General features: G+C 51.1%; 2 protein-coding genes across 7 annotated transcripts in view; one reads left to right on the forward strand and one right to left on the reverse strand.

Moving 5' to 3' along the window:
- Window positions 1-44: 44 nt before the first annotated feature.
- LOC121590960 (glycogen debranching enzyme) lies at window positions 45-6,607 on the forward strand. 2 transcript variants are annotated; one of them, XM_041911185.1, is made up of 7 exons: window positions 45-137; window positions 1,040-1,232; window positions 1,305-2,960; window positions 3,172-3,437; window positions 3,539-4,388; window positions 4,453-5,108; window positions 5,183-6,607. In XM_041911185.1, exons 2-7 carry the CDS (start codon window positions 1,073-1,075, stop codon window positions 6,191-6,193), a joined length of 4,599 nt encoding a protein of 1,532 aa, XP_041767119.1. In that variant the 5' UTR covers window positions 45-137; window positions 1,040-1,072; the 3' UTR covers window positions 6,194-6,607. The 2 variants fall into 2 exon arrangements, with proteins under 2 accessions (XP_041767119.1, XP_041767118.1); XM_041911184.1 differs by lacking the exon at window positions 45-137 and adding an exon at window positions 843-951.
- Window positions 6,608-10,561: 3,954 nt separating this feature from the next.
- The window catches only part of LOC121587949, a 66,277-nt gene continuing 62,752 nt past the window's right edge, over window positions 10,562-14,086 (reverse strand). For 3 of the 5 annotated variants that reach the window (XM_041905341.1, XM_041905338.1, XM_041905339.1), the window contains 3 exons: window positions 13,078-13,195; window positions 12,789-12,976; window positions 10,562-12,672 (listed from right to left, as the gene is read on the reverse strand). In XM_041905341.1, coding sequence (XP_041761275.1) covers window positions 12,329-12,672; window positions 12,789-12,976; window positions 13,078-13,195 — 650 coding nt within the window. In that variant the 3' untranslated portion in view covers window positions 10,562-12,328. The remainder of the gene's footprint in view (window positions 12,673-12,788; window positions 12,977-13,077; window positions 13,196-14,086) is intronic. The other 2 variants (XM_041905343.1, XM_041905340.1) reach the window with 1 other exon arrangement.

Below are 14,086 nucleotides of genomic sequence, written 5' to 3' on the forward strand. Positions count from 1 at the left end.
GTCAAACGTACTGTTTGTTGTTGTTTCGTTGCCGCCCAACTGGATGACATTTCTCGCGGGGTCACCTTGAGTTTAATTTTTCTGTAGCACACAGAACAAAACTGATCAACAGCGGTCGGTTAAAGTTGTGGAAAAAGGTGAGTGAAAGATAGCGCAAACTAACAGATAAAATACGTATTCTTTGCGAAGCTAACCTACACTGCATTGCGGCACTTAAGGAAATGTGTATAGCGACGCTTTATGGGAATGTTTACTGCTGGGCCGCAGGATCCCGAAGGACAATCGTGCTAGGTGGAAAATTGTGAAACTACCTGTAATGCTAGCATGATTTGACCTACTGAAGTATTGGTTCGATTTTCTAGCCATGTGATCAATAGTTTCTTGAACAATAATGGTTGCAAGTCGTCAATTTGGTCTGATTGCTGCAACGCACTCAGTGGACCAGTGTACAAACTAATGAACGGCGAACGGATGGCAAGAATGCGATTGTTGTGTGATGAAAGAGACCGTGCACGTGAATTATATTTAGCCAAATATACACACCACTGGCTGCGGCAGCAGATGGTGACGGTACCACCGCCAAGCATGCCATCGGAATCTGTTTGTAATCAACGGTTCCGCGCCCCTTGGAGGTCGAGTTCAAAGCTGCGAAGAAGAAGCTGATGGCACACTGCACTTCATGTTCGTGTCGATCAGCTGCTGAGTCGACGGTTGTGTTTGTTGTTTATTTCGCCCGGTGGGAGACGATTCCCGATGGCGCCCTCGCGATAATAACCGCGCGGGCGAGATTGTGGATTATCAGCAAAATTGCTGGTGCGTTTAGCGAGCGCGCGCGCGAGCGTCTGGCTTGAGGTGACGATCGTGCGCTGCTCGGGTCAGTAGTGTTGCATCGCTCGATCATTGCATAGTATGTCCCTGCCGAGAAGACTGTCCAGTGCTTTCACACCGCTGGTGATTAGAACGAGACTTTGCTATGGGTAACCGCTTTTTTGGTTAAAACTCATCGTTACCCCATGCGCGGGCGTTCTTTCTGTTTCAGAGTGCCATCGAAGAAGTCATCGAGTCAAGCGCCATGGCTGATGGGGTCATTTCAATAAAGCTAGCCATACATGACAGCAACCAAGGGGATGGAGCTCTCTATCGGCTGAAGAAAAACTCGCTGGTGCATGTGCATCCGGGTGCATCGCTTCTGGGACGCCGGGTTGCGCTCTACTGCAACTACCCAGCGGATGGTAAGAGTTCACCTCTACCGTATGCGACTTGCCGGGTGGCTTGCTATATTACACTATGCTGTGTCTTTACAGATAAGGAATTTTGCCGAAAGACCTACAGACGACTAGAATGGTGTTCGGCAGCGGGATCACCGTTGGAAACGAGCGCGAGCGGCTCCGAATACACCTCGATCAAGGACGTGGATTATTATTGCAATGTCCACTTTACCAAATCGGGAGCGTATCACTTTTATGCCTTGTACGAAGAGTGTCCCGAGGCGGGGGCACAGGCTGGCCTGTACGTACAAATTGAGCCGCAGCTGTCGGTTGGATCGGGAGAGGCCGCCACAACGCTACCGCTCGATGCCATCCGCTGTCAGACGGTGATTTCGAAGCTGCTCGGACCGTTGGACACGTGGGAAGCAAAGTTGCGCGTGGGCAAGGAGTCGGGCTACAACATGATTCACTTTACGCCTGTGCAAGAGCTGGGCGGATCGCGCTCCGCCTACTCGCTGCGCAACCAGCTCAAGGTGAATCCGGACTTCCAGAGCAAGGGCGGCAAGGAAGTGAACTATGACGATTTGGCCGTTTTAATGCGCAAAATGCGCGAAGAGTGGAACGTTGCATCGATCTGTGACATTGTGCTGAACCACACGGCCAACGAGTCGATCTGGATTCGGGAATATCCGGAGTGCAGCTACAATTGCTTCACCTGTCCGCATCTGCGGCCGGCCTTCCTGCTCGACGCAATGCTGGCTCGTGTCGGAGAGGACGTGAAGGACGGCATGTTGGCGCACGTTGGCGTGCCGGAGGTGGTCGAAACGGAGGATCATCTGCAGGCCATCCGTTGGCAGATCCATTCGAACTACTTGCCGCAGGTGAAGCTGTACGAGCTGTACCAGTGCGATGTGGACAAGTACGTGTCGCGGTTCAACGACGAGTGCAGCAAACGCAGCCCCAGCCGTGCGCAGGATATTCCCGAGGGTGATATAAAGCTGCGGATGGACCCGGAGCATCGCCGACTGGGTGCAGAGATCGACTTCGAGCGTGCCATGAGCATCTACAACGTGTTCCGGCAGGACTGTTTCGATGAGGACAGTCGGAAGCGCAAGTGCACCGAAGTGTTCCGCGCTCGGTTGCAGTTCCTGAACGAGGAGGTGCGCCGGGAAATACAGGAACATCTGGACTACGCCATCGACAACTGTCTGGCCGGCACGCGCTATGAACGTGTGCAGGGTGATGGGCCCCAGGTGAAGGGAATATCGGTGAAGTACCCGCTGTTCATGAAGTACTTTACGCACTACGGAACGCAGGGCAAATCGCTCAAGGACATCGAGAGCATGATGTACGGTGGCGCTGGGAAGCTGTTCATGGCCCACAACGGATGGGTGATGAATGGGGATCCGCTGAAGGATTTTGCCCGTGCGCAACCGGGTACGGGCAATGTGTACCTGCGCCGAGAGCTGATTGCCTGGGGCGACAGCGTGAAGCTGCGGTACGGCGATAAGCCGGAGGACAGTCCGTACCTGTGGAAGCACATGCAGGAGTACGTCGATACGACGGCCCGTATCTTTGACGGCGTGCGGCTGGACAACTGCCACTCGACGCCGCTGCATGTCGCCGAGTACTTGCTGGATTCGGCGCGCAAAGTCAACCCGGAGCTGTACGTAGCCGCCGAGCTGTTCACCAACTCCGACCACACGGACAACATATTTGTCAATCGGCTCGGCATTACGTCACTGATTCGAGGTAATTAATCGCCGACGAGGTGATCGTGGGTGAATGGATTGATTTGATCGGTTTGATAGATTAGTCTAGAATGCCCAGTTATGCCGCGTTATCTCGGACGGGTGATTAAGCAAGCGAGCGTTAACGAGCTTGCATTGCCAATCGCTGCAATGGGATGTTTATGTGTTTCGCATTAATGTTATTTTTGCCCCGCTCTTTTCCCCACTTTCAGAGGCCCTCTCGGCCTGGGACTCGCACGAGCAAGGTCGGCTGGTGTACCGGTACGGCGGGGCACCGGTCGGCGCATTCTTCCCCTGCCCGAAGCGTATCCTGGCGCCGGGCATTGCGCACGCCCTGTTCATGGACCTTACGCACGACAATCCATCGCCGGTTGAGAAACGGTCGATCTTCGATCTGATCCCGTCGGCCGGCCTCGTGTCGATGGCATGCTGTGCGACGGGTAGCAATCGTGGCTACGATGAGTTCGTTCCGCATCACGTAAGCTTCGAGTGGACGTTCGGAGATTGTGTTTGTTTTATTATGGTCCCGCGAGTTAACCCTCCCTCTCTTCCTCTCTCTCTTCCTCTCTCTCGGAACAGGTTCATGTGGTGGACGAGGAGCGGCAGTATCAAGAATGGGGCAAGCATGTGGACAAGAACACTGGACTGATTGCGGTAAAGGAAGCGTTTAACGTACTGCACGGTGGACTAGCGTCGCGTGGCTTCGACCAGCTGTTTGTCGACCAGATGCACCCGGACATTGTGGCCGTAACGCGTCACTCGCTTTCGAATCACGAGACGGTGATTCTTGTCGCGCACACTGCCTTCAGCTATCCGAACCCGTGGGCCGGTCCGACCGGCGTGCGTCCGCTCGAGTTTGAGGGCGAGTTCAAGGAGATCATTCTGGAGGTGCAGATCTACAAGAAAACGGGCCAAACGTTCGATAGGCCCACGGATTTCGCAAAAAATGTAGACTACATCAATGGCGTCAACGAGTATGTGGTGGACTTGAAGCGCAATCTGAAGCTGGAAGAGTCGGACATTTTCGCCAAGGAAGCGGTCGTGAAGGGTAACGTTACACAGCTTCACTTCTCGAATTTGAAGCCCGGCTCCGTGGTGGCGGTGCGAGTCGCGCTGAAGGAGAGTGTGCGGGTACATTTCGACACGCTGCAGTCGTTGGTTCGCGAGTTCCACCAGGATAGGGGCTCACGGTACGCCGAGCTGCAGCACATCCTGTCCAAGCTGGACTTGGTGGACTTTAACAAGCTGCTGTACTGTTGTGCCGAGGAGGAGCGTGATAATGGCGGTGGTCCGTACAACGTCGAAGGATACGGCGATCTGGTGTACTGTGGCTTGCAGGGTGTCATGTCGATTCTGTCCGAAATTGGACCTAACAACGACCTGGGCCATCCGTTGGCGAACAATCTACGCAACGGAAATTGGTTAATCGGTGAGCGCATTACGCATAGCATTAGTTCGTTTATTATTTTACTAATAAACTTTTCTTCCAATAGACTACTGCTCCCAGCGTTTGATGAAGTACGAGAAGCTGGTACCGATGGCCAAGTGGCTGGAGAACAATCTAAAGTCACTGAAGGAAATACCTCGCTACATGATACCGTCCTACTTCGACGTTATCATCACGAACGTGCACCGTTTGGCGATGGCGGCCGCGTGCAACTTGATGTCGGACTTTGTGCGCCACGGTTCCAACTTTGCGCGCCGGCTTGCGCTGGGATCGGTGCAATGTGTGGCTGACTGTCCGTCCGCTAGCCTGCCCAAGCTAAGCCCGAACGTGAGCGATCCGAAACCACCGAGCCACTGTGCTACGATGGCTGCCGGGTTGCCTCACTTCGCGACGGGCTATATGCGTTGTTGGGGCCGGGACACTTTCATTGCAATCCGTGGCCTGACGCTGCTTACCGGACGCTTCGATGAGACGCGCTACATGATACTCGGGTTCGGTGGATGCTTGCGGCATGGATTGATCCCGAACCTGCTGGACGGAGGTCAGAACGCACGATTCAACTGTCGCGATGCCGTCTGGTGGTGGCTGTACACGATCAAGCAGTACGTCGAGGAGGCGCCCAATGGCAAGAGCATCCTGAAGGACAAGGTGTCCCGTCTCTACCCAACGGATGACTCCGAAGCGAAGGCACCAGGGGAATGCGTAAGTAGCAACACTTGTAGCGCTGTGATGTGACTTTAGTGATGTGAGATAATGTGGGTTTTGTTTTGCCGTAGGACCAAATGCTGTACGAAGTGATTCAGGAAGCGCTGACAGTCCACTTCCAAGGGTTGTCCTATCGCGAACGCAACGCCGGTACTCGCATCGATGCCCACATGAAGGAGAAGGGCTTCAACAACCGCATTGGAATCAACCCGGACACGGGCTTCGTGTTCGGTGGCAACAATGCCAACTGTGGCACGTGGATGGACAAGATGGGCTCCTCAGACAAGGCCGGCAATCGGGGCATTCCGTCGACCCCGCGTGACGGTTCGGCGGTCGAGCTGGTCGGACTGCAGATGGCCAGCCTGCGGTTCATGCAGGCGATGGCCGAGCAGAAGGTCATCCCGGTGTCGTCGGTCGAGCGCACCTCGTACAACGGCACCAAGACGGTGTGGACGTACAAGGAGTGGGCCAACAAGATTGCGGCCAACTTCGAGAAGGAGTTCTACGTGGACGAGTCCTGCGAAAGCAACTACGCCAACAAGCGTGGCATCTACAAGGATACGGTCGGGTCGGAGATCGCGTGGACCGATTACCAGTTGCGTTGTAACTTCCCGATCGCTCTGCTGGCGGCACCGGAGCTGGCCGATCCCAAGCATGCCTGGCGTGCGCTGGAGAACGCCAAAAAGTATCTGCTCGGCCCGCTCGGGATGAAAACGCTCGACTATGAGGACTGGGGCTACCGCGGCAACTACGACAACTCGATCGACAGCGACGACAAGACGGTCGCGCACGGTGCGAACTATCACAACGGGCCGGAGTGGGTGTGGCCGATCGGGTTCTACCTGCGGGCGCGCCTAATCTTCGCCAAGGCCAACGGCGTACTGAAGGAGACCGTTGCCGAAACGTGGAAGATTCTGCAAACGCATCTGAACGAGCTGCAGCGCTGCCACTGGCGCGGGCTGGCCGAGCTGACGAACGAGAACGGTGCGTACTGCAAGGACTCGTGCCGGACGCAGGCCTGGAGCATGGGTTGCGTGCTGGAAGTGCTGTACGATTTGGAAAAGTACGAAAAGGAGCTTTAAATGTACGCCGGCAAACGGCCCGCCCTACTGCCGCCCCCACTGGTGTGGAGTGTTTTAGTGTTTAGCGTTATTATGCCATACCTTCTGTTGAGATTGTTTTGTTTTGTGTTTTACTCTATACGTTGTTGATTGATCGATTGTGTTTATGAGATTAGATGCTAGTAGAAGAAGCGGATGTACAATGCGTTTGCGCACACATGCTGTTGATAAATAAAGCAACAATACTCAAACGAATGCGTGTGCTTATGAATCGCAACTGATAGGCGCATTTAAAGTAGTGGCCACAGTAGCTCCATCGAGTCAAGCTCAATCGCAAAAAGATTCGTACTGCGTTACAAAACCCAAAAGCCTGACCAAAACGACCAAACAATGCACCATCGAATCACGGTCGATCGAAAAACGGACCAAAACGAATGCGAAAGTAACGGAAGTAAAACCACGCCACGTACTGTGTTTCTGGGGTCGGTCAAAAACACTGCAGTCCGTGTAGTCGATGTGACAATGTTAATTAAAACGAAATGCGCCATGCCAACCTACCAACAACACCACTGGTGTTTGGCGCTGTTGTCCCGCGGTTTAATAGTGATCGCATCCAATGCTCCCAGTTTTTTTTGTTTTTTTTTTTTTTTTGCGACTGCCGCCAGGGCGGAAAATCGCACGAAACAAGTGACGATAAATTATCACTTTCCAATTACTATTAACAAGCGCTTCGGGCAAGGGTGGATGGAGAGTGGTGGTGGTGGTGGTGATGGTGGTTAACATTTCGCTGCTTCGATTTATTGAGTGCGGCATTTGCAATCACTCGAATCACGTGGACCCGCTTGTCGGCGTCGGCGGTCGCTCGGCTCCTAGAAAGAAAGGGTAGCTTTACCCCCCCCCCCCCCCCCCCCGGAGGTCGTACGGGCTCGTGCATATTTATGCAGATGTATGGCGGTCGAAATAAAGCTTTATTAAAATGAGTGTAATAAACAGAGGGAGGACGCTCGGGCGCAGAACGCAGGGGGAAAGTTGCTGTGGTATTTGGGGGAAAGAACCGTCGGCATTACACCCGATTGAGGGTGCTGCTGCCATGCGGAGAAGGATTTATGTTACTCAACTTCGGAACTACTTTTGACGGGAGCAATGGTGCAGTAACCTATTTGTGGTAGAAAAACAAGGTCCAGAAAAAGTTTGTCAATTAATTGAATGTGAACTTCCCTGCTTGTGAATCATACCAATAATAGTGTATTACCTCCATTGATTGGTGTTAAAAATAAACTTCCCCGAGGGCAGAAGTTTCTTCTATGGCGTCATCCCCAATTTGCTCTTCATTCTTCCCACCTGAAGAACAATAGACAACTATTAAAAAGTCACAGAAAACATGGAAATTTCTATGAAATATTAACAGAATAGAGTAGCCAACGCCGCTCTTTCCCAAGCATCTGTTTAACTAAATGCTGCTCTCCTATTCAGTAACAGTTTAGAAACTATTTCAAACAAATGTAGATCATTTGGTAAGCAGCCAAATCCCACCCCACCCCAGCCAAAAAAAACCACCCAACAACAGCAAACTGAAAATAGTTGCTAAAAGTTGTTTGGCAAACTGTTCTTTGCTGCCATTGCCGACTGTAATGGGAACGTTCGCTAATTAAGACAGATCGTAGCGGAATGGACTACGAACTCGATGGCCGATGCGGTGGAGGGGAGGGAGAGAGAGGATAAATTCGGAATTTTGCTGATGCAGTTGCAGAATGTGTTTGGATTTGGTCCTCCCATTAGTTGCCCATTCGTCCCACTCCCATCCGACGACTGACTGATGAGATGATTGCTCTGCGGGGTGATTTGCGCCTTTCAGCAAAAGTTTGTCTTCAACAGCAGTGCCCGCCCGAATCCAGCAGATCAGCATCAGCAAACCATCAGAAGTGATAGCAGGTCCAGTGGCAGGTGAGATAGGGTTAACAAACCGGCGTAACGAGATAGAGAGGCAAATGCACTTTGCTTGCCGAAGCATCGGTGCATGCATGGATGGAGTTGGGGGAGCTTTGCTCGAGCGTAAAAGCTCCACAGCTCGCTTGTGGAGTCGAGAATGAGCCTCCTTAACAAAAGACGGATGAAGCTGGGAAAGTAGGAATAGCGATGAACGAGTTCTGTCAACTGCAGGTGCACCGGTTTTTACACCAAGAAACCAATCCGCCGGAACTAAAACCTACGATGTACGAAGCAATAAACACTGACACGTACGTGCGGAACACGCCGACAAACAAAGCGGCAAATCCCTGGCTCCTTTTCGCCCGGAACTGCTGTCCGTTCGTGTAACGGAGGCCAATTGCATTCAGAAAACTCGAAGCAATCACAATGTACAATCAGCCTACCGGGGGTACGGATGAATAGGATGTGAAGGAACTAAAGTCGGAACCAGTGAACCGTACCGTACCGTGCCGTATGACCCTCAGCTCAGCTGCATGCTCGCTATGGTCGTTCGGAAGGTGAGGATTTAAATGAAAATTGATATGGAAATCGTTTGCACGTGCCATATTCTCATGCCAGCTTTCCTCCTCCGCCCTCCCATTGGTCAGCCAGTGGGCAGTGGGCCAATCGGACAATCGAAAGAAAATGAAACCCATTGGCTGGGATGGGGAATGGGTGTGAAAAGGAACGGTGCACCAATACTATATCCATCGCTGGATTAGGTCGCCATGTTTGTCGGTGTGTTGGTTTGCTGGGTGTGTGTGTGAGAGAGATTAGAGCGCTGACCAATCATCGGGCATGGGAATTGATGCCTTTCCGGTCCCTACGGGGAGCAGAGGGGCATACTTCACCCGGGGAAATAATCCGATACCTATTGACCCTTACTCTGACCGACGTGTTGTAGTATCGTAGTAGTATCAGCACGGATCCGTCCTCGGCACGTAAGCACATCCAAATAAGCACGTATAAGCATTGACACTTCTTCGATTCCTAGGATTGCTGGCCCACTTGAGCCGTCCCGCAATCCATGGTGGAACATCATTTTGTAGTCGACCGAATCGTGCTAAGAAGCCAATTAGATGTTGAAGAGTCATGTGAGGAGGAATGAGGACAGCCGGGGACGAAGGATGACGACTCTTTGGCAATATTTCCAAATCAAAACGCAAAGAAATGTTTCCATTATTGAAGCAAAGTGTCCCATTCCCAGTTCCCAGTGGTTCAGACCCTAGGATGGGATTTAGGTGCGTCCGGAGAGTGGGAAGGAGCGGGGTTTTGCATTCAACGAAGGGGGAAAATGGAAGAAAAGCGATGAAAATGGAAATTTATTCAATCATCTCCACATTGATATTCATGCGTAATGAACCTCTTGACGGTGTGGACGAGACGGACGGACGAGAGTGATGATGGCGCGTCCCGGAGCGCGATTTCGCCTGAAGTTGGCGTGCTTAAGCACGGAAAGCTTCGGGAAAGGGGTTCGACGTGAGGAAGTCTCAGGCACCACACACACACACACACAATCCCGGGCGGGCATTCTTCACGCTGGGCGCCCGCCTCTCACCCATCCCCGGGGGCATTGGACCGTACATGTGCGATATGCGTTCACCTGCTCAAAGGGAGTTCCTTTTTTTTGTGGCACAGATTTCAAAGGTACGCTAAGAAAGCTTTCATTCTCGTGGAATTGGTGCGCGCACAGCAAGTGTAGCGCATTCTCGCAGTGTGTGCTGATATTCGATTAAATTCCCGCTAAAACAGATCGATGACGTTTGCACGTTCTTCTTCTGCACCCGCGGGCACCCGCTGGAGGATGCTGCCGAAGCTTTCTTCAAACTCGTGCTCGTCCTCTGCGCTGGATTTGTTTAATGGAATGAAAACCGTATCGATTTATTGGAGCGGCAGTAATTTTTCATTTGAAAGTACGCGTACTCCGAAATTAAAACCATCACGATATGATGCTCGGTGCCATGGTGCGGGGTGTGGTACCATGCGGTGCGTCTCCTACAAAGTTGCTGCATTTTTCATTCCCCGTGGGGTACTGGCGTGCGTCGTGGTACCGTGGTGCTTCTGTTTGCCGGTGTGGATCCTTCTTTGAAGGACAATATGCCTGCGGCTACATGGGAGAAAATGCACGGCCAAACATAAATGAAAGAATAATAAGCTCCACAAACATAGGCGTGCGTGCGTGCGTGCACACCAACCACCATATATGTGTATGAGGAACAATAAGGCGCAGTGTGGCGTATTTTATGAGGTAATTTCTGTTCAAAAGATTCCGCGGAAATCCTGGTGAATAAGTAAGACGGTCGGATTGAATATTCCCGTGAAGTGCTTTCATTCCAGTTTTTCCCTCACTCACTCACTTCTTCTCCCAGGCACTTTCTTTCTTAGCTGTTGCTACTCAAGAGTTACTCGAAACGCATCGCATCGTTTCAATTTCTCCTACGCGTTTAGTCGTTTATTTTCAATGTTTATGAACCATCACACGTGAACCGGGTTTGCCATTTAACGAATGATGATAATGGTTTGTGTTTTTTTTTTCTGTTTCCTGCTTCCCCACTGTCCAGCCGTCCAGCTTCAGCACAAGTGTCCCTCCTATACTGGCCACACACTCCACAAGTGATGATTGTTGTAGTTTTTGTTAGATTTGTTTGCTGTGTGTTTTGGTTTGCTTGTTTTGATTTATACAGAGAGATTATTTGATTTATGTTCTTGTTTCGTTTACTTCTTTCCATCGGTTGCTTCCTCCTCTGCCATGGGATAAAATATGTTGTCAAAAGAAAACCATTTCAGTTTGTAGTTTGCGGTTTGTTTCTCATTGTTTCTGTTCTGTTTTGTTTTTGTGTTTTTTACCCTTTTCTTTGTAACTCTGTATGTTTGTTGTTTGGTTTTTATCTTTTTCGTTTGTTTCGTGTCTGTTTGTTCACTTTCGTGTGCTAGAGCCACCGTTTGCTTGTTTGCTCTTTCTTACCGCTGCTTTACTTATCCGACTTCCTGTATTGCCTACAATTGGGGTCTAGATTAGCCTTACATGTTCTGTCTCCTGCGATCGATTGTGCTTCCAGTGCCTCTAGCTAGCACTGTTCTGAGCATTCGATCTGCTGTGTTGCTAAAATGAAGTGGAAATGGGTTTGAGAAAATTCGGCTTCTTTTGTTCGTTTACTTTTTAATTACACATTTCTCCCCTGCTTCCTCTTCTTTGCCCCATTCTCACCAACGTTTGATTTAATTCGTCCATTTTACTCCATATTTCTATATCTATTATTTTCACAAACTTGTTTTTCGTCACTTTTTTTTGGGGAAGGTTCATTCGTAATGTTTGCTTCCACTTTCTTACTAAAATGTTTACGCATTTGTGTGTCTATCGATCTGGGTTGCAGTTTCACTCGTGTATCTTGTGTCTTATCTGTGCCTATCTTACAACGGCTGTACGGCTTGTCCCGTGTCCCAATCGGTTTAAGTCTTAAATTCGGCGCGGCCCTGCAACGAAATGCTGGCCTGCTTTTTCTTCTTATTCTTCTTTGCGGGCCGCATCTTGCCGCATTCCTGGGCGTGGGAGCAATGGGGAAATATTGACTAACTTATCTAGATTATCTTACTCGCTAGGATTCTTCGAATCCAGTACATCATAGTGTCTAGATAGTGTAGTTTACTGTCCCGCCCATTTTGACTGTTCCCTTTCCTACTAATCGCGAGCCCCCCCCCCCTCCCCCCCTCTTTCCTCTCCCTCACCTTCATCCGCTTCCTCACACTGCAGGGGGCATGCCATTAAATTTAAATATTATTTTTATTATTATGAAGTAGAAACTTAACATTTATACATTTACAGTTCACCTCCGCCACTCGTACACTCGCTCACACACTGACTGGGAGAATGATGATTCGTTCGCGTGTCATTGGATCCATCCTTATGTACCGGTTGCATCTTCCCGTTGCATTTTTCCTACCTTTTTTGCCAGTGTTTCTCACTCGAAACGTGCTGCTGCTGCTGCTGCTTGCACTGCTGAATTGTGGACGCACGTTGATTGCATACGCTGCTCGACGTGACGGGACGTGAGGACGTGAGTGCGTTCCAATCAGTGTCTCGGAGATCTCGCTAGCCCGTCCACCTTTGCCAAGTCCACCGGGCATTCATAGAACGTCGTCGTCGCCATCGCTCGGTGTTGCTGGTGTTGTTTCGCGCCGGGAAGAAGATCATCTTGACTGGGTGCGCACCGAGCAGGGGAAGGCTGCGGGATGCTGCCGTTGCTGCGGTGCCGTTCTTCGCAGCCGAGTGCCAATCGTGGCCAGTGTCAGTAGTACGAAGCGGGTGGACTTTGTGCGCCCGGCACCGAGCGCGGATGGTAGCCGACGGAGGTGGAGCAGGAAGTGGGCGATCGTTGCGGTGAGCAGGAAACGCATCGTCTCGAGCAGGTTTGATATGAAGAAGATTAATTTGCTAACATTACAACTATTCAATGATACAAAGAGAAGGATAAGTGTCTGGTGCGTTGGACACGGTACGCCACTGCTGGTCTGCATTGCAGCCGGATGTTCACCTGGGAAAGGGGAGAGAGAGAGAGAGGTAGGTACATGCAGACCAATTGAACGATAATATCCAACCGCATTCGCAAATGAAATTGGTGCGCTAGCGAGGCTGGCCCCAACGTCTTACCGTTCAGCACGTGAACCTGTACACTGGCGGATATTGCACCGGTCGGGACGCAGGTGTAGTTGCCCGAGTCGCGCAGCGTGGCTCTGGTTAGCATTAGCCGACTGCTGGTGCCACCCTCCGTTTTCTCCGTCTCGAGGCTGATGCCACCGCGGGCCGAATCAAAGTCAACGATCGACGATCCATGATACCTGAGCGGAAAGAAGCGCACAAGAAACGTGTGAACGGACGGAACGCTTTAGCAGAGCCGTTGGTTCGCTCGCGTCAGCGAAGGAAGCAGGACTACACGTACCACGAGATGGACGATGCATGGACATTCACAACACACGACAGGGAGATGGTGCTGCCCTTCTTCACGTGCACCTCCTGGGAGCCGATTATCTTAGCACGGGCGGCTGTTGAGAGAAAGTCTATAAGTGACGCAGTGAAGTTATCGTGGGAAAAGAATGGATTCGTGTTACTAAAGGTGTTTTTGCTGCCCCAACGCTGGTAGACAGGGGCACTACGTAGGGGGATGAAGAGAAGCGGCTTAGGGGGGAAAAGGGGTAGGAAATGGGTAAAGAATCAATCCACAACAAACTGAAGCGAAGCGAAAGCGTAGTGAAGTTTGCACTCCCGCCACTCAATCACCAATCTCGCGTCCGATTGGGGCCGTTAATGACTTCAGCAACGGAAGGCAGCTGTGGAAATGCACTGGAACGGAATGGCAATTGCGATAATTGTGTTACATTGCTGTGCATTTCGCATCTGTCTGTAGTGTGTCTCATACCATTTTGATGGGACTTTAGAGCGCAAAAATACGCTCCAAATTTAAAGCTTTGTAAATCGCACAATTTCCATCGGTTGCGGAACGAGAGGAGGAAAAAACAGCACATACACATGATGTCCGGATAGACATAGGATCGATCGATGGTTGCAGCACATCTGGCCATCCATTTGGAATGGGTTGAGAAGTTGGTTTTTTGACAGCCCATGCGGAAATGCGAAACGTTTTAATTCGTCCCACTTTAGCTGGGCAGCAGCTGGGCTTTGGGTTTCAGACTCAGGTTTTTTCCTTCCTCCCATTGCATCGTAGCGCATGGCTTGATGACACGGGCTCAGTTGCTGACAGGATCGATGGGCCGGACTTCTTTGTAGTCGATGTCGCCGGCACAAAAGCACGACCAGGCTGGTGCCGTCAGTACGCGTACGCGTTGAGCTTGCAGCTGCATTAGCCCCTGTCTGTACCCTCGCTGCGATTGGCTTAGTTAGTAGCTTCCCATTGGCGGGGTGAACGGTGTGCGTTCTTTCTTTTTTTGCCA

Source organism: Anopheles merus, chromosome 2R (assembly GCF_017562075.2).
Source record: "Anopheles merus strain MAF chromosome 2R, AmerM5.1, whole genome shotgun sequence".
NCBI classification, from domain to species: Eukaryota; Metazoa; Arthropoda; class Insecta; order Diptera; family Culicidae; genus Anopheles; species Anopheles merus.

Coding starts and splice junctions, on each gene's coding strand:
- LOC121590960 (XM_041911184.1), top strand. CDS start 910: ATGTCCCTGCCGAGAAGACTGTCCAGTGCTTTCACACCGCTG. Junction 1,233..1,304: donor CTGCAACTACCCAGCGGATG/GTAAGAGTTCAC, acceptor GTGTCTTTACAG/ATAAGGAATTTTGCCGAAAG. Junction 4,389..4,452: donor CAACGGAAATTGGTTAATCG/GTGAGCGCATTA, acceptor TTCTTCCAATAG/ACTACTGCTCCCAGCGTTTG.